This window comes from Ptychodera flava, chromosome 19 (assembly GCF_041260155.1).
Source record: "Ptychodera flava strain L36383 chromosome 19, AS_Pfla_20210202, whole genome shotgun sequence".
Lineage (NCBI taxonomy): Eukaryota > Metazoa > Hemichordata > Enteropneusta > Ptychoderidae > Ptychodera > Ptychodera flava.
Window position 1 is genome coordinate 25,492,163 of NC_091946.1, and position 18,335 is coordinate 25,510,497.

At 37.8% G+C, this 18,335-nt stretch overlaps 2 protein-coding genes across 2 annotated transcripts in view; both read left to right on the forward strand.

The window, feature by feature from the left end:
- Window positions 1-16: 16 nt before the first annotated feature.
- LOC139119068 (calmodulin-like) lies at window positions 17-7,746 on the forward strand. Its single transcript, XM_070682688.1, has 5 exons — window positions 17-145; window positions 1,313-1,349; window positions 3,961-4,104; window positions 5,252-5,491; window positions 7,309-7,746. The coding sequence occupies exons 1-5, from the start codon at window positions 143-145 to the stop codon at window positions 7,338-7,340; spliced, it is 456 nt and encodes a 151-aa protein (XP_070538789.1). The 5' UTR covers window positions 17-142; the 3' UTR covers window positions 7,341-7,746.
- Window positions 7,747-14,505: 6,759 nt separating this feature from the next.
- The window catches only part of LOC139119069 (uncharacterized), a 37,343-nt gene continuing 33,513 nt past the window's right edge, over window positions 14,506-18,335 (forward strand). The window contains exon 1 of the mRNA XM_070682691.1: window positions 14,506-14,651. Within this exon, the coding sequence (XP_070538792.1) occupies window positions 14,649-14,651 (3 nt within the window). The 5' untranslated portion in view covers window positions 14,506-14,648. The remainder of the gene's footprint in view (window positions 14,652-18,335) is intronic.

Consider the following 18,335-nt stretch of genomic DNA (forward strand, 5'->3'; position numbering starts at 1 on the left):
CCGCGCATGTGCCATGGCGCTAGGGGCTCAAAGTTCGCTCCAAATCGTTGTTTGGTGACTGTCTCCAAGGTGTGCGCTGGTAAATATCCCGTTTACGTGCCTCGCTACATTAAGCAACACGGAAAGAAGCGGTCCGACAAAAATGGTAGGTATTTCAGTCGAACCCCTCGATTTGAACTGTTGACATGGTAACCCGAGGGAAGCTCGACCTCGTTGTCGTTCAAAAGTCGCGTTCCCGCTACTGTGCAAAATTTGGAAATTTTGATTCTCTTGATGTGCAGATCGTAACGGTAGAGTTACTTTTTGTTTACTTCAGAGAATAACCTTTACAGCACGAATACGGCACTTTTGAAAACATAAGCCTGCCGCCTTTCATGGAATACTGCGGCAGAGTCTCGACCTATAAATATTTTGTTAACAGTGGCTCATAAAACCAAGTAAATAGGCTTATATGCCAGCTTTCTGAAATTTTATCGTGCTGAATTCCGTTTCATTATTGGTGGCGTCCTCCTATGCGTCATTTTTGACAAGAACTGAGGATTGACACAATGCCAAGGACAAACCTTGACACCTTCCATACGAGTACTACGATCAATGGGAAATATAATTTTTTGCAAACAGTTTAATTTCCATGTATCCCGCACAAGAAAACTTCATATAAATACCTAACTTTCAACCTGTAGTTTGCTCAATGACTAAGTTATTTTTTCAAGGGTCACTCTTACACGAGTTGACCTCGATGACCTCTCGCTGGCCTTGTTAACGATAGCAACGTAAACAACTATCCTCGGGCATTTTGTTAGAAGGAACGTGGAATAGCTTCTAAACAAGCGCGTGAGGAGGAAACTCTTTTCATTAAGATAGTGGGGCTATAGCTCTATTTGGGTGTAGCTCTATTTCGACTATCGAGCGGAAAGTCTAGCTAATTGTGTGCCGATGTTACACCCGGAATTAAGCCTAAATATTTAATTACCGTTCACATTTTGTGCACAAATGTTTGCTGTCTGCACTAAAACACCAAATGCTTACATCAGCAATTTATCGTGTTTCATGGAGGTCATATCATAATTTTGTCATCCGATTTTCGCACTCCTAGGGAAGGAAGGGGGTGACAGGTAAACAGTGGCGAGTTTCGCTTGCCTTGGGCATGTATCGATTACCTACGGCCCCTTAATTTCCTTTTAATGAGAGCGCCTTTTGTTGTCGGGCTATTGTTGTTTTCAAGGCGCTGCAAATATTTTGTGTGGAGCTTCTTGGTCGTGTTATTGTTCAGTCGTATTGTCATGTCTTTTTTTATTTTATTTCTTTTCAGACAGATCCATCGCAACTCAGTGCAGAGAAAATTGCAGGTATGAACCTTAACCCTTTGAGCGCCAAAGTCTATTTTTGTCCCCTTTATTAACTAAACCCAAGTCAATTTTTCTCAGATTTTTGCCAAAATTTTGAGAAAAAACTGTAGCCAATGAAATGTGATGTCTACTTGGTCAAAAAATTATGAAAAAATAGAAAAATTCATAAAAATTGGTAAATTTTTGCACTAAAATTTCGGCGGGAGAAAATAACAGCGCTCAAAGGGTTAACCTCTTGGTAAGAGTACCTAATACGGAAAGAAACATATGGTAACGACAGTCTCTTTGAAGATCCATGCGCCTCGGAGAAATATTAGCATTCTAGACTTAAACTTCTAAACTTTTCTTTACAACTATTTAATGTTCGGCTCATTTTGAAGCTCGGAGAGTAAGTAAAGTTTCAGCGGCTTGTTTTGTGAAAATCGCAAATTTGATTTTCGAATAGGGTCAACACAAGGGTGGCAACCATTTTGAATTTCAGAGTTCGGTGAACGTCAGGTAATTTTCTTCCTGTAGAAAACTTTGCAACGTGACGTCTATTTTTCACTCTCAATTATGAAAGGCAACCATTATGGCTCAAAGTCTTCCTGAGGAAATTTCTACTTGCAAGGCGCTGGCTCGCCTCAATTAATATGCTTTTATTCATTTAATTTCAATTTCCATGTAACATTCCACGCGCCTTGACCTAAATATGGTACATTTATTATGAACCAAACAAACGGCTATGTACACAAGGAGAGTTGACCATGGCAGTTTGTCCTAAGTCTGGATGGCAAATGGTTTCCTACGTGAGGGTACATAGATCCTTGTTTGAGACGTAATGTTTTATGAGATGCCCCTCTTCTAAATTTTCACTTCATATCGTAGCGTTTATTTGCAAATGACAATAACATGATTTTTCAATCAATAGAGGGAATCCGTTAAAAACAGAAAGATTTTTATCACCGAACGGCGCAGCGATATATTTAAATCACTGTTATGCGGTTTATCGACTTTTTATGCATAAGTTTCTAAAAACTGTTGCTTCATATGTAAACAGTTATTGAATCATATTTGAATATCAAAGTTGTCAAGTTGAAAATTGTTCCGTTTCACTTTCGGTCAAATAATGACAATGTGGTGCGACGTTCGATCTATGTAAAGATATGTTATGCTCGAGGGTAGGTGACATTTGTCCGACGTCACGAGGGCAAATGGTGTCCTGCCTCGAGGGTATAGTCCTTTATTTGGGCTATGACGTTTTAATACGTGCAGATCTTACACAGTTTTCACTCCAAATGTTTGGATTTATTTGCGGATGACAATCATATGCTTTACTAATTTCCATGCTGTAGACGAAAATCCATTTAAAAAATCGAACGATTTTCACTGTCGAATGCTGCATTCAAGTTGATAAATCAAAAATTACCCTTTGGCGGTATATCTATTTTCATACCTGATCTCTAAACATGATTTTCAACGTAAAACGTGTAATTTGAATATATTTCAAATATCAAAGTTCAAGTTTTTATATAGTTCGCTTTCAGTCAAATGATGACTGGCGTCATGAACAAGTCACCATTTGATATATGTATTATCACCGTTTGATATGTGTAATATTCATACCAACGCTGCTCAGTTAAGGGAGAATGTGCCTCTGGGACAGATATTCAGACTCTCAAACTTTTTCAATTATTTTCTTATCAACCACTTGTAGGGGTTCATTTTGAAGCCCTTTGAGTAAGGAAAACTTTCACCGTCTTGCGGTTTTGAAAATCGAAAGTTTTACTTCATAGAGTTAACACTGGGATGGCGGCCATTTTGAATTTCAAATATCCATACCTTGGGTAATTTGTTTCTCTAGTACAAAAGTTTGCACGGTGACCCCCGATTTTTATTCTTTATTTCAAAAGTAACTGGTTGAAAGATTACTTCAGGATAATTAAGCGAAAGTTTACTTTCGAGGTGCATACTACCTTAAGCAAAATCTATCGCGAGGGAGACGAAATTGATGACTGGCGGCGCTAAATTAAATTACATGTACTCGCGTTCTTATAGCATGACTTCTCGACTGAAATTGGCGAGAATAACCGCAAATCTAACTATGTGTCATGCTCATTTAATATTATTTTAGATATCAGAAGTTCATGTCCGATAATTTTGAAAACAAGAAAAGTAATACAAATAAATTTTGCAGATTTAAACGTTAGTAAGATGTAGTTGTCAACGAAACTCGCTCGTAAGACTCGTCAAAGACTAATTTATACATCGTTCTTCATTAATTTAATTATGACCCAAAAAGGAATGATACACATACATACATACTCTTGAAGTAAAATGCGCCTTGGGGATAGAAATTAGGACTCTAAAAACTTTTACGATATTCCTTTGTTTACCCCTGGGGAGAAGGGGGGGGCTCATTTGAAGTTCATGGAGTAAATTACGTTTTTACCGGATTACTTTGTTAAAATCGAAAAGTTTAATTTTTCACTACAGAGTTAAGAAAGGAAGGGATGGCCGCTAATTTGAATGTCAAAGATCGGTAATATATCGGATAATCTGTTTCTATGACACCAAAATATGCCGGCGCTAATGTATGTATTTCTTTATTGTTATTATTTGTATTTTTCAGAATACAGGGAAGGATTTACTCTTTTCGACAAGAACGGGGATGGCAAGATCGATAAAAAGGAACTCGGGACCGTGATGAGATCCCTCGGTCAGAATCCATCCGACGCCGAGGTGACGGAAATGATTAGCGAGGTGGACGCCGACCGTAAGATATTCATTTACTAGTATACGTCAGCTGGTCCTTGAATATTACAAGCTATGTGAGATAAGCAATAAGGCTGCCATTACTTAAACTATGGGCTTGGCGCTTCGGGAGATTGGCGTAATAAAGTACCTATTAAGGTAGAGCTCACCTCGGGGACAGGTATTCGGACTCTCAAACTTTTTTCAATTCTTTTCTGATATACCACTTGTGGAGGTTCGTTTTAAAGCTCTTGGCGTAAGAAAACTTTTTTACCATTTTAGTTTTTCAAAAATCGAAAATTTTATTTTTTCTCCATAGAGTTAACACAGGGATGGCGGCCATTTTGAATTTCAAATATCGGTAAATCTCGAGTAATTTGTTTTTCTAGTTCCAGAATTTGCACGGTGACGCCCGATTTTTATTCTTGATTTTGAAAGAGAATGGTTGGAATATTCTTTGAGGAAAGTTTGAGCAAAAGTTGAAGTCTTTCACTTTCGAGGTGCATACTACCTTAAGGTAGCTCGCGCCTCGAAAATGAAAGACTAAAACTTTTGCTCCAATGCCCTCAAGGAATCTTTTCAGCCATTCTCTTTCAAAATCAAGACTAAAAATCGAGGGTCACCGTGCAAAATTTGGAAACTGGAGAAACAAATTACCCAAGATTCAATTTACCGGTATTTGAAATTCAAAATGGCCTCCTTCCCTGTGTTAACTCTACTGGGAAAAAATAACATTTTCGAAAATCTAAGACGGTGGAATTTTTCCGAAAGCTTTAAAAGTAGCCCCCACAAGTGGTAGATCAGAAAAGAATTGTAAAAGTTTGAGAGTCCGAATATCTGTCCCCGGAGCGCATTCTACCTTAACTGAAAGGTACCATTCATGTTTAAAGATATTCAGTCACCTGTAATCTAAATATGATCATATATGGTCAAGGGGCTTTCCGTGGTATTCAAAATGCCCATGTGAGGGCGTTGTTTTTAAAAAAGTGGCCACCCCCTAAAATCTGTGATTGGTTAGATTTCTCTTTCCATGATAACTGTGGCAAAATGAAACAGATGACAGTATACCTTTAAATAACTAAGCGTAGCACACTGTGACAACCCAAAAATCGAACAACTCAGGTACTTGGTCACGTTCACGAACTTCTACTCTTCCTTTTTTCTCACAGAGAGCGGAGCCATCGAATTCAACGAATTTATTCACCTGATGGAAAGGTTTTCGGGAGTGGACACTGAACAGGAACTCAGGGATTCCTTTCGAATGTTCGACAAAAATGGCGACGGTTACGTAGTTGCCAAGGAGCTGAAAACAGTTCTGACGAGTCTCGGAGAAAAATTAACGGACGAAGAAGCGCAGGAGATGATCAACGAGGTGGATATTGACGGTGACGGGCGAATAAACTACGCAGGTGATGTGGCTTTCGTCTTGTACGCAATAAAAATTCTTGTTCGAAAAGACAAGTATTCACAAATTGTCGTCAGGCAAAATAACTGAACATGAAATTTTTTCGGTACCTGACAAAAAATTATTGAAAATCCTCTGACTTTGAACCTTTTGAGCATTTTTAAAATTAAGGTAGAGTGCGCCTCATGGCCGGGGACAGATACTTTGACTCTCAAACTTTTAGAATTATTTTCTGATCCACTACTTGTGGGGATTTATTTTAAAGTTCTTCGTGTGAGAAAACATTTCGCCGCCTTAGTTTTTCGAAAATCCAATATTCTATTTTTCTCCATAGAGTTAACACAAGGGTTTTTGCCATTTTGACTTTCAAATATCGGTAAATCTTGGGTCATTTGTTTCTCCAGTACCAAAGTTTGCACTGTGACCCCCGAGTTTTATACGTGATTTTGAAAAAGAATGGTTGAAAAATTCCTTGAGGAATTGTTAAGTAAAAGTTTAAATCTTTAACTTTCGAGGCGTATACTACCTTAATGCATGATTTTGCCAAACTTTGCTTAATTTTAATAAGTCTCACCCATAACAATAAAAACTGAAAAGAGTTTCTAACCGCCCTACCCTTTTTTCTGTAGGCGTGCTCACTGAAACATGCATGATATCTTTTCCAACTTTACAAGGATTCGTGGTCGTGAATTCCAAAGTGAAAAACTTCAACTGTTTCTCGAAAGTTCCTCAATGAAACTTTCTACCTTTCTATTACAAAATTTAGAACAAAAATCAGCTGGGTCACCAAGCAATGTGCAATGCTAGCTAAAGAGACAAAATACTATAAATTTACTAATATTTGAAATTCAAAATGGCCTCTCTATGGACTAATTCTCCAGTTTTCGAAAAAAGAAGACCACGAAAATCCTTCTTACTCCAAGAGCTTTAATATGCGCCCCCACACGTGGAAGATCAGAAATAAACATTTGAGAGTCCGAATATCTGTCCCAAAGGCACATACTACCTTAAGGTAAAGAATAAAAACCCTCCAAGCCCAACGATTGTTATGTTATGTTACTACATGAAGAGGGTTAACAAAAGCAAGTATGCAGAACTGTAGTGAGGAAAGAAAGGATAATAACCTTCAGTTTTCAACTTAAGCATTCTTTCCTTGTTATATATATATATATGTTTGCCATCTCACTTCATAGTCGGTGGGTGACTGTGTTTCAAAGGCGGAAGTGATGACGATCATGATGATGATGATGATGATGATGATGATGATGATGATGATGACGACGATGACGACGACGACCATGATTCAAATGATGCAATTTTTCTCTACACTTTTTGATTTCGGTTCATTTAAGGTAGAATGCGCTTCGGGGACAGATATTCGGGCTCTCAAACTTTTCCCATTTTTTTCTGATCTACCACTTGTGGGGGCTCATTTTGAATCCTTTGAGGGAAAAAAACTTTCACCGTCTTATGATTTTTGAAAATCGTAATTTTATTTTTCTCCATAGAGTTAACACAGAAATGATGGCCATTTTGAATTTCAAATATCATTAAATTTTGGGTAATCTGATTCTCTTGTACTAAAATTTGTACCGTGACCCCTGATTGTTATTCTGGATTTTGAAAGAGAACGGTTGAAAGATTCTGTAAGGAAATTTGAGCAGATATTGAAAGATTCCGTAAGGAAAGTTGAGCAAAAGTTGAAGTCTTTCACTTTCGAGGCGCATACTACCGTAAAAATGCATCGCCACTTTGCTCCCAACTTAACTTGAACACATCTACTATACACGCTGACTCAGACTTTGTTTTCCCTTCCCACAGAGTTTGTCACGATGATGTCCGGGAAAGTATAGCTGTTCTGAAACTGGCCGCAATATCCATTACGGCAACGTCATCGGCGTTTTCATAAAGTGGTTATTTTTATGTACAAATCAAAGCACCTTAAGTAACACACATTAACAGAAGATAATTAACGAAAGAATTCTTTCAACTAAGAACAAGCTGCATTTCAAGCCTTTACATTTTCAAATTTGAAGTACAAATAACTAAAGATCAGACATAATGATGAGACCGTTCTACTCCCCGGACGAATCACGGAATAGATAACTGTACCATTGCGCACTATTTATCTGTCGATCGGAGCATGCGCATTGATATCTACCAGCAACGTTGTCCATTGCAGAGAAACAAACCAAATTACTATATTCAAGTGTAAATATTTCGCTATTTTTCTTTCAATTATATTCAAACACAAAGTAATTTGTTATAGTGTAATATGATTTTTGGTAATGTATGTATGTATGTATGTATGTAACTATGTATGTATGTATGTATGCATGTATGTATGTATGTATGTATGTATGTATGTATGTATGTATGTATGTATGTATGTATGTATGTATGTATGTATGTATGTATGTATGTATGTATGTATGTATGTTCGTTTGCATGTATTTTTGGTATGTGTTCATACATGGATGTATGCATTGTATGTTACTGTTCCAACATGAAATGTACACACAGTCAGAAGTAACATTATGCCTTGCCTCCTGATAACAAAATGGAAAGAGCCGTTCGTTGAGATTTTTAATGTTCTGTTTTGTGGTCACAATTGCATGCTTTGGCAATCAGAATCAGAATCATGATGATCCATTTGAACTAGGAGTATGAAGTTTTACTTTGATTAAAATCTCTACATATGTGTATGCGGGCAGTTCTATACGGAAGCGTATTCGTGCCATTTTTGTAAGAAAAAAAAATAAAAAAATCTCGTAATTACGAGTTTTGATTCTCGTAATTACGAGTTTTTGATTCTCGTAATTACGAGTTTTTGATTCTCGTAATTACGAGTTTTTGATTCTCGTAATTACGAGTTTTTAAATCTCGTAATTACGAGAATCAAAAACTCGTAATTACGAGTTTTTGATTCTCGTAATTACGAGTTTTTGATTCTCGTAATTACGAGATTTTGGTTCTCCTAATTATGAGATTTTAATTCTCGACATCACCTTTCTTGATATTTCTGCTCAGCAAATAATATTTGCGTGGGCTTCTTGGGGTTTTGTTTTATTTAACACTTCTGTTAGCGTCTATCTGTAGCCGACTTCTATCTCGTTTTGATGACACGTGATGAAAGAGAACGCAACACGCTTCAAAGGGACGTGTCCTACCATGCCGGCCATTTGATCACAACAACAGTGTGACATGTTCGAAGTCAGTCAACAATTACAAACATTTTAAGAAGAAGAAACTTCATTGAGCAGTTGTTTGAGTGTTACCAAACCGAAAGGTAAGATCTGCAATAGAACGGAATTACATGAGCATACTACATCGTCGACTGTTTTCACTGCCGCCATTATCGGTGAATGAGGTGTTGTCAAGGTCACGCACAGCCACAGCTAAGCTAAGCTCGGATGGGAAGTTCTTGTCTGAAACGCGGTGTAGTTGGCCTGAATTTTCACTGAAATGTTTCTTTCTAGATTGGTCAGTTTCCTGTTAGGGATAAGAGATGCATGCCATCCAATGATCACCGATGTGCTAGACACGAATGCGCGGCATAAGAGTGATTGACCTGTATGACCCCTACTTCAACAACAACCCACCATGCTGTATGAACAGCTCCATGTTTGCAGTGCGCTCACATCTAAGTTGATGCAAGGCGATCTGTGTGTCCCTATCATTTTGATAAGTATTAGCAGGAATTAATTAAAAGAAGTCAAGTCAATTCCTGTTAAAGAACCATTGTACATATTACCTACTAATTCTGCTTAATGTAGTTGCAAAATATTTTCATTGTACAGCTTGTCTTGCATTGTGCGTTCATGCGTGCAGTGTGCGTTGTATCGATGGGTTTGTTAATACATCATGTTGTGATGGAATTATGTTCTAAAATATCTTATTTTCCCATCAGTTTCAGATTGACCGGATAGTGATCCAAAATATGGATGGTGAACTTTGAGTAAATCACATGGAAACGTATTGCGATAGGCTAGACACCATTTAACAAACGCACGTGTTTGAGAATGCCAATGCCATTTGCAATCAATATTTGACAGTTTTCTTCTTGTAAGTTTGTAAGTCGTCAATTGTAGTTCAGTTTAATTTTATTTATTACATTTATGCTGTGAATAAATGCATTTTTTCAAATATGGTTGCGATGTATCAAACTTTTTGACATTCGGTGCAAGTGAGAACTGTGAATTTAAGTTTGATTTGCTGATCCACTAAGTACAGAGTTTACAGATTACAAGTTGCCCTTAAATTGGCAAACTAAGCAACATGGCTGAAGTGTTTTGTTTCTATACAGGCACAGACTTCCTTAACACTATTGCAACGTTCTCATGTTAATGGCTATGCTATATCATGCCCCCAGACTGACCAAAGTCGTGTAATAATGTAGATAGAGGTAATAATGTAGCTGGAGGAAAACTACAATGTGTAGAGGCCATGTCAGTACGCCATTTGAGTAGATAACGAGAATGAAGACACATGATTACGAGAATTAAAACCAGTAATTACGAGATTCAAAAATTCATAGTTACGAGAATTAAAACTCGTAATTACGAGAATTAAAAACTCGTAATTACGAGATTTAAAAACTCGTAATTACGAGAATCAAAAACTCGTAATTACGAGAATTAAAAACTCGTAATTACGAGAATCAAAAACTCGTAATTACGAGATTTAAAAACTCGTAATTACGAGATTTTAAAACTCGTAATTACGAGAATTAAAACTCGTAATTACGAGAATCAAAAACTCGTAATTACGAGATTTTAAAACTCGTAATTACGAGAATTAAAACTCGTAATTACGAGAATCAAAAACTCGTAATTACGAGAATTAAAAACTCGTAATTACGAGAATCAAAAACTCGTAATTACGAGATTTTAAAACTCGTAATTACGAGAATTAAAACTCGTAATTACGAGAATCAAAAACTCGTAATTACGAGAATTAAAAACTCGTAATTACGAGAATTAAAAACTCGTGATTTCGAGAATTAAAAACTCGTAATTACGAGAATTATGTTGTCATGAGAATCTATAGTCGTCATTGTCATTGCGAATAAATGAATACATGGTCAAAAACTACAGTCAAGTAATCGCAAATTTCTAAAAATCTCAAAATTATGAGGTTTTCAAATTGCCAGAATGTTTGCATAATGATGATTTGTAATTTCAATGTTTATGAAAGCATATGAAAATTTAACTATCACTGTACAGCGTTATTTCAACTCATCGTCTATTTTGAGATTTCCTTTTCACTTCTACTTGATAACACCTGTGATAAAAATAAACATATTTTCGCTTTTATTTGCCATTTTCAATCATTTCTTGGGTTCTTGAAATGAGTTGCACTTCAATTCGGTCATTCATCCTGATCATAATCAATGTTTGTGTACTATTCTTTTACATTAGGAAGAAGCAATGCAAAGACACGGATTGTTAAACTTTCTTTACTTTATCTGTCTCCATACAAACTTTGATTGTGTAAATCTTTGTTAGCAAATAATACTAATCTGAAAGTTTGGAAATCTGTCCGACTTCCTCATTCACTGCTGTTTTGGATAATGTCTTTTTCACACATGAAGGGGTGTCAGAAGATGTCAGTTGTTCGTCATAATTTCTAGTGCAAACCCAACATGATGGCAACTGCCAATCTATGCTGGATGTAAAAAAAATAACATCACATCGGCAGGTATTCGGAGTTCGGGGATTATCTCCTGAGGCTGGGAGGGGTTTGTTTATCAGGTTGTGAGACTCTAATAAAGGTGTTGACAGATGTGAAATATTTGCATAATGTCATACTATTGATATTTCACCCTAAAAAGAATGTTTATCCAGCCAGACAAAATCTACACGCTATTATGCTTGACTTTTGATCTAATGGATAACATACTGAATATCTACAATTGTAGCCATGTAACAGTCCAAAGTTCATTCATTTATTTATTCATCTACGAGTGTATTATAATTGCTTACTACACCTTATAAATCAAGATAATACCATATTGAAAATACCATATTGAAAACACCATATTCTCGTTGAACAATAACCAACAATATGTATGAGAAATAAAAGCTCAAAACTATATAAGGACTGAGTTATTAAGGATTGTCTGATAACTAAGAGAATCAGGGCGTATAGTGTCGAGAATCAAAAACTCGTAATTACGAGAATAAAAAACTCGTAATTACGAGATTTAATTCTCGTAATTACGAGAATTGAAAACTCGTAATTACGAGAATCAAAAACTCGTAATTACGAGAATCAAAAACTCGTAATTACGAGAATCAAAAACTCGTAATTACGAGATTTTTAATTTTTTTTTCTTACAAAAAATGGCACGAATACGCTTCCGTAGTTCTATGCCCAGTGCTGTGTCACTGTGCAAATCTGGAAGTAGAACAACTCAGGTAGAGCGCCCCCACACTAAAAGTTGAGCCTCACATTAAATGCTTGAAATTACCCCAGAAAGAATGGTGCCCGGTTCTCCACAACACATTAGTCAATCGTAATGCTGCAATTCTAAACTTAAGCAAAACACTGTACGGGAGAAAATGACAGGAGGAAAGCAGTAGAATAAATAGACTTGTGAGGGCACTCTGAAACTATTACTTCGATTCGTTATGACTCAGACAACTATACCACCGCCTTAAATACGACTGGAGCAGTTGTCTCTCGTTGAAGCTTCGACGTCACACGGGATTACCTTAATTTGACCACTAATCTATCTATCTATCCATCTCTCTATCTATCTATCTATCTATCTATCTATCTATCTATCTATCTATCTATCTATCTGTCTGTCTGTCTATCTGTCTGTCTGTCTGTCTGTCTGTCTGTCTGTCTGTCTGTCTGTCTTTCTGTCTGTCTGTCTGTCTGTCTGGCCGGCCGGCTGGCTGGCTGCCTATCTGACTTTCTGTTTGTTAGTCTGTCTATTTAAGTATTCTTCCAGTGAGTTTAGTTTCCGCTGACATTTATCAGGTGCCGCCAACTGGCAAATTTCATCAATTTCGCAAAATCATTACAAAACATGTTTTGAAGGCTGTTATACAGATTTCACTTATTTTTGACCTTGACCTAAAATTTGGATGGGAAAGTAGAGCTGTTGGTAACTGCCATCCGTCTGGCACACACGGAAAGTGAGCCCCTCCCACTGAATTTTGATGCCCACTGCCCCCTAGTATCTATGGACTGCCCATTCCCTGCTCACCACGAGAATTCAGGCTCCCCACTGCCCTCTCCCACCTACTGAAATTCCCCATTGCCCACTAGATGCCCACTAGGCAACCCAGATCAACGCAAAACCGTGCGAGCAGCTAGTAGTATACCTTGGAACATTTCTCCCCTCTAAGTTAGGCGCCTCAAATTCTGTACCAACCGTGGCTTTCCCCTCCCTCTACGTATTTTCCGGTACCCACTGTCAAAAATTCTCCCCGACCACTAAAAATAATAAAATTTCTTCCCCGGCCAAAGTAAATATCGATTTTTTTCTCCCCGCCCGCTGATTAGTTTTGAAATTTGCCCGCCTGCTGAAAAACTGCGCACGAACATCTTTTTGCACGAACAGCTCAGTTGGCGGCACCTGATTTATTAATCTACTCACGTGTTTCGCCCTTCTAAATAATTTATATCATTCACACTTAATCGAAATCCCCAGGTACAACATTACATTTTCCATATAGCGATTTAAATATGCCTCGCCGCGGCATACTTGCAGAATGATGTACTATTTGATGTATGGAGCACTGACTGCTACGGTCCCTCCGTGTAGTCATTTCTAATCCTGTATAGCAATGAGGTATATCTATGATTGTGTCCCTAGATTTCCAGCTCCATGCCTCTACCCTTGTGTATATGCATTCTCCTTTGAAATACAGAATACAAATCAACGTGGTCATCATAAAAAGTTTGGTACCAGAGAAAATCATTGCCAAAGTGTAAATATTTTGCCAGTTTGTTTTTCATGGTGCCTTTGAAACAAAATAAGTGTTTATAACACTTGAAAGAATCACTTTTCTATATTTTGCGTGTACATATGTGAAAAAATATGTGTTCGTATGCATGTGTGTATTGTCTCTGTGTGTGCATTTACGTTAGCTTGAATGTGTAAATTAATTATTTTACATTCGGCCCGTCGTATATGTTATCATGTTCTCGGTTTAGGTATCAAACACGCACATAAACAGAGCCAACATTAAGCATACAAATCTGATGACCTAAATTAAACGATCTGCCTTCCCTGGGCTTTTTCTACGATTGAAAGTGGTCAGCATTGTATAACTCAAGGAGGAGATCCCAGTTTACCTGTTTTCAACGTATATTAAGCGTGGCCAGGCGTGGTATGCTCATGTACAGTGCCGAATCTGTGAGTAGCGCAACTCAGGTATAGAGCGCCCCCAATGTTCAACGTTGAGTCTTACCATGAACCCTGAAACTGAAATTAGCCCTGGAAGGATGGAGCCCGGCTCTCTACAATCCATCAATCAGTTTAAATGTTCTAATGCAAAACTTATGCAATATTGTCTAAGTAAATGGCTGGCAACAATTTATACAACTTTCTGTATTGTGCGTAAGTGCCTGTATTTAAAATTACATAAGATCGTATCAATGGAAATAGTGTGTGTACATGCGTACATACATGCCCTCTCGTTTAAGCATAAACACGCACACATCCAGGGCCAACATGGAGAGAAAGAACGAAAAGCGGAGGACAGACTTGTGAGGGAATACGTGAAGCATGGCTTCGTTGGAGTTTAGACAGTTATCTCAGCCTCAGACCTCAGACAACTATGGACGTTGTCGTAGGTTAGGGCTTCGCATGTCATACCACAGTGTTCACGTTGCTGAGGACATCATCAGTTTAGAGCATTACTAGGGATGAAAGATGAAGAGCCTTGTAATCTCTACATGTTTCAGTTTGCTGTGAGGCCACGCGCGGCTGTTTCCATGGCAACTGTGAATGCAGTGACGGCGCTGATTTTATTACGAATCCCTGCGTCAGGTGTGTTTACGCATGCGCAGCAGGCTACCACACTCTGTTACAACTTACAAATATCGTTGTTGCTCGGATCAGTAGTGGGTTTGAGTGTTACCGATAAGCCAGGCTGTACAATCCATAATTACGGGGCAAGAAGAGGTCCAGCGTTTGAAAAATGGTAAGATCCACAGTCTACTACCGAACACTTTTCCTCAGCACGTCCATTTTTACCGAAGGTTATTCGTCAACCACGCATGTATTCATGGGCTCGGTCTGCTGTTTTTATGGGTCGTTTCATTCCTTAAGCATCATACTGGGATGTGTGTATCTACAATCATGTAAATGGATATCAGACGCACGGTACAGAGCTATGTTTTAGAAATAGATGAGCACGGAGACAAACACAGGCCGTGTCACCAGGTACAGCTGACGGCCTGGTATCTCAAAATATGACCGAGTAAACGGTGTGGGCGAACACCAAGGATGGAAGAGGTCTGGCGGAGCGAGTTTGTGTGCGAACATGTCCAACGCGTATGTGAATAGGGAGATATTGTATGGCGGGCGGCCATTCAGGCTTTTCCAGGTTCCACCATGGGAATGTTGATACATGTGGAGATTTAATTGATTAACAGTAATGACCACGTCCTCAAGTCGTAATCCGATCATTTCGATATAACCATATAAACGTAGCACATTTGCATCTCAAGCTCCTATCAAACCAGATAAACACTGTGACATTTTTTAACACGAAGACGTTTATGTTAACAGTCATAAAGAAACTTATTTGCTTTAAAGGGACAAAGTCGGCCATTTTTCATAATTTTTATTTGACTCGAGATACTACTCATACTGTTTGTCATGTTGAAAGACAAATGAATGGGTGACCATGCATATATTCGACCCCGATTTTAGACACGTCATGAAACCATGGCGAAAATGAATTATTGGTCATAACCATTAATTCATTTTCGCAATGGTTTCATTTAATTTTCTAAAACAAGGGTCGAATATATGCAAGGTCACCCGTTCTTTCAGTATCTTTCAACATGTCCAACAATATAAAGTAGTGTCTTGCATCGAACAAAATTCATGAAAAATGGCCGACTTTGTCCCTTAATAAGTCCACACTTTTATCGTACTGTAGTGAACGCGTACAAACAATCCCTGTGTTTGGTGACGAATTGTATCGGTACATTGTTTGAATGTGCTCACGAACACACACGTAATCGGGCAATATGAAATGGCCATAATCAGTAATTCGCCAACAACCAGTTAACATTCTGTTCTGGACTGTTGGTATCTATGGTGATTGTGGCTCGTCTTTTTGTAATCGTTCAGATTAACCTCCGGGCATGTTGATAATCATAAAAATGGCTCAAGGTCGTTTTGGTATAACTTTAGGTCGACATCATTTTGACCTATTATGGCGGTCGCTCGTACAAGTACCACAATATACTGAACTTGAAACAGAATTTCTGACTGCATCAAGTAGGCTTTATCAACAGAAAGTGGCCACGGGTGTTGATTCAAGTAGCGACTCATGCATCCCAAAATGGGTGTTTCGACGCCGCACATTTTGCGACGACGCACTTGAATGTACTGTTCAAGGTTGCCTGAGTACTTTTCTGTCACAAAATGTCATTTCAGGCCGGTATTCTGATTTTTCGATGAATTGTTTATCCTCGTGTGCAATTTTCCACACATTTTCTGGTGTTGGCCCCTTTGAAAATGATTATAAATTTGAAAGTAACTTATCAAAAATGTAAACATATTAACCATAGCGTGCCATCTTGATCTGTACTGGGAGAGTTTGTCGAATAATTTTTTTTTTTTAATTTCTGGCGTATTCACGAAAAGTTATATTTAAGAATTACATCTTTACAAATTTCTCGTTTATTATTGACCATTTTACCGGCAAGGGCCGTACTTTTATTACTGTATACAGTACATTGATCAGCCAGAAGGCAAAGTTGACGTGCGATAACATGTGCGACGTCCGTGGAAATTTAAAACTCAACGCGACGTCATTCGCGCAATGCATTCGTCTCCGATCAGGTATACAACATAAAACCCTATAGAAACTCTTTGTAGATGTTTCAACGTACACTGGCTTACAACAGAACAAAGGATTTCTAAACAGAGCGGCTCGCCTATACGAAAAAAATGCTCACCGCACAATAAAGTCAGCCCGGCTTTGTTGAAAATCGCCCATTCAATGAGCAAGACTGTTCTTTTTCACCTTTTAAAGTACAATCTTTTTGTTGGAAGGGAAACGACTTTACGGGCTTATCCCGGTGACGCAGGCGGGTCAGACATGATAGGTAGGCGAGGGTCACGCCAAGTGGTTGAGATCATTTCGGAATTGAAAGGAGTAAGCGTTGCCGAGGCTCGAAAATTTTGAGTGCAACCAATTACTGCATTATGTCTACAATAAGCCTTATAAATTACTTTCCACCTTCATAAAAACAACCGTTAAAAGGAACGGTCGGCCGAACAACACACTGCGATGACAAAATATTTATCGAAGGACGAGCTATCGTTCGACGTTGCTTGCACTTTTGAAAGCTTGTCAGATCTGAAATGACCGCTACGTGATTGCGTATCGATAATTCTGCATCAATGTTTTGATTATCATTGTATTCGGGGTTACGTTTACCACCACTAACTCGTAGATAAGATGTTGTACTGAAGTGCCGAGACTTAGAAACGCATTCATATATCAGACCGTAGGACAAAGCGGCTTTCACAGTAATACAATGCGTCGCAAGTCACATGAGAGCCACACTATATAGCCACTTGCATAGCAGTCCAGCATTCGTTGTCTTTATATAAGTATTTCTTGGGACATGATGGCCACTCTTTTGAGATTTCACTTTTAACAATGTGTATGTATATGTATGTATGTATGTATGTATGTATGTATGTATGTATGTATGTATGTATGTATGTATGTATGTATGTATGTATGTATGTATGTATGTATGTATGTATGTATGTATGTATGTATGTATGTATGTATGTATGTATGTATGTATGTATGTATGTATTGTATGTATGTATGTATGTATGTATGTATGTATGTATGTATGTATTGTATGTATGTATGTATGTATGTATGTATGTATGTATGTATGTATGTATGTATGTATGTATGTATGTATGTTTGTGTTGCTTTTTTGCATATAATTATTAGGTAATTTTTCAACTTCAGGTTCTTTTTTGTGCCCTCTTCAAATCTATAGTCTACCATATTTGATATTGCACTGTTATACGGAGCTTAATTATTGATGTCTCTTTTTTTATCATCTATCAGCTTTTGTTGTGACATGTCCAGCGCTATTTAATAGTTTGTTGAATTTTTTGCGATTCATTGATTGATTGACTAGCTTATAGCCTTGCTAGCATCGAAATCTGCAGTCTTGCAATAGCAAAGGGAAGTTAACGTCAATTAGTGATGCCCGAAGGTTTCAATTCATGATTTCCTCGTTTTGAGATTGTGAAAGTACGTATCACATTTCATTTACCGAAATAAGGCTGCGTTCACAAAAAACGGTTAGGGGGGGCTGGAGGAATTCAGGGGGGGATTCGAAAATTTTAGGGGTAGTGGAGGGGGGGGACTTGAAAATTTTGCTCTACCTGTAGGGGGGGGGGACTTGAAAATTTTGGGTCCCTTTTGAGTTTTACATTTTCCAATTCCAAGTTTTTGTAGGTAATTCAATGAAAAATGAATACCATTTTTTATGTCATCAAAATGTTGTAATGTTAGTAATAATTTAACAAAATCTAGAACCATTTTGTCACATTTCATGACTTTTATCTCGAAAAAAATCTAAACGTGTGATTTGTCGTTAAAAACAAACTT

Coding starts and splice junctions, on each gene's coding strand:
- LOC139119068 (XM_070682688.1), top strand. Junction 4,105..5,251: donor TAGCGAGGTGGACGCCGACC/GTAAGATATTCA, acceptor TTTTTCTCACAG/AGAGCGGAGCCATCGAATTC. Junction 5,492..7,308: donor CGGGCGAATAAACTACGCAG/GTGATGTGGCTT, acceptor CCCTTCCCACAG/AGTTTGTCACGATGATGTCC.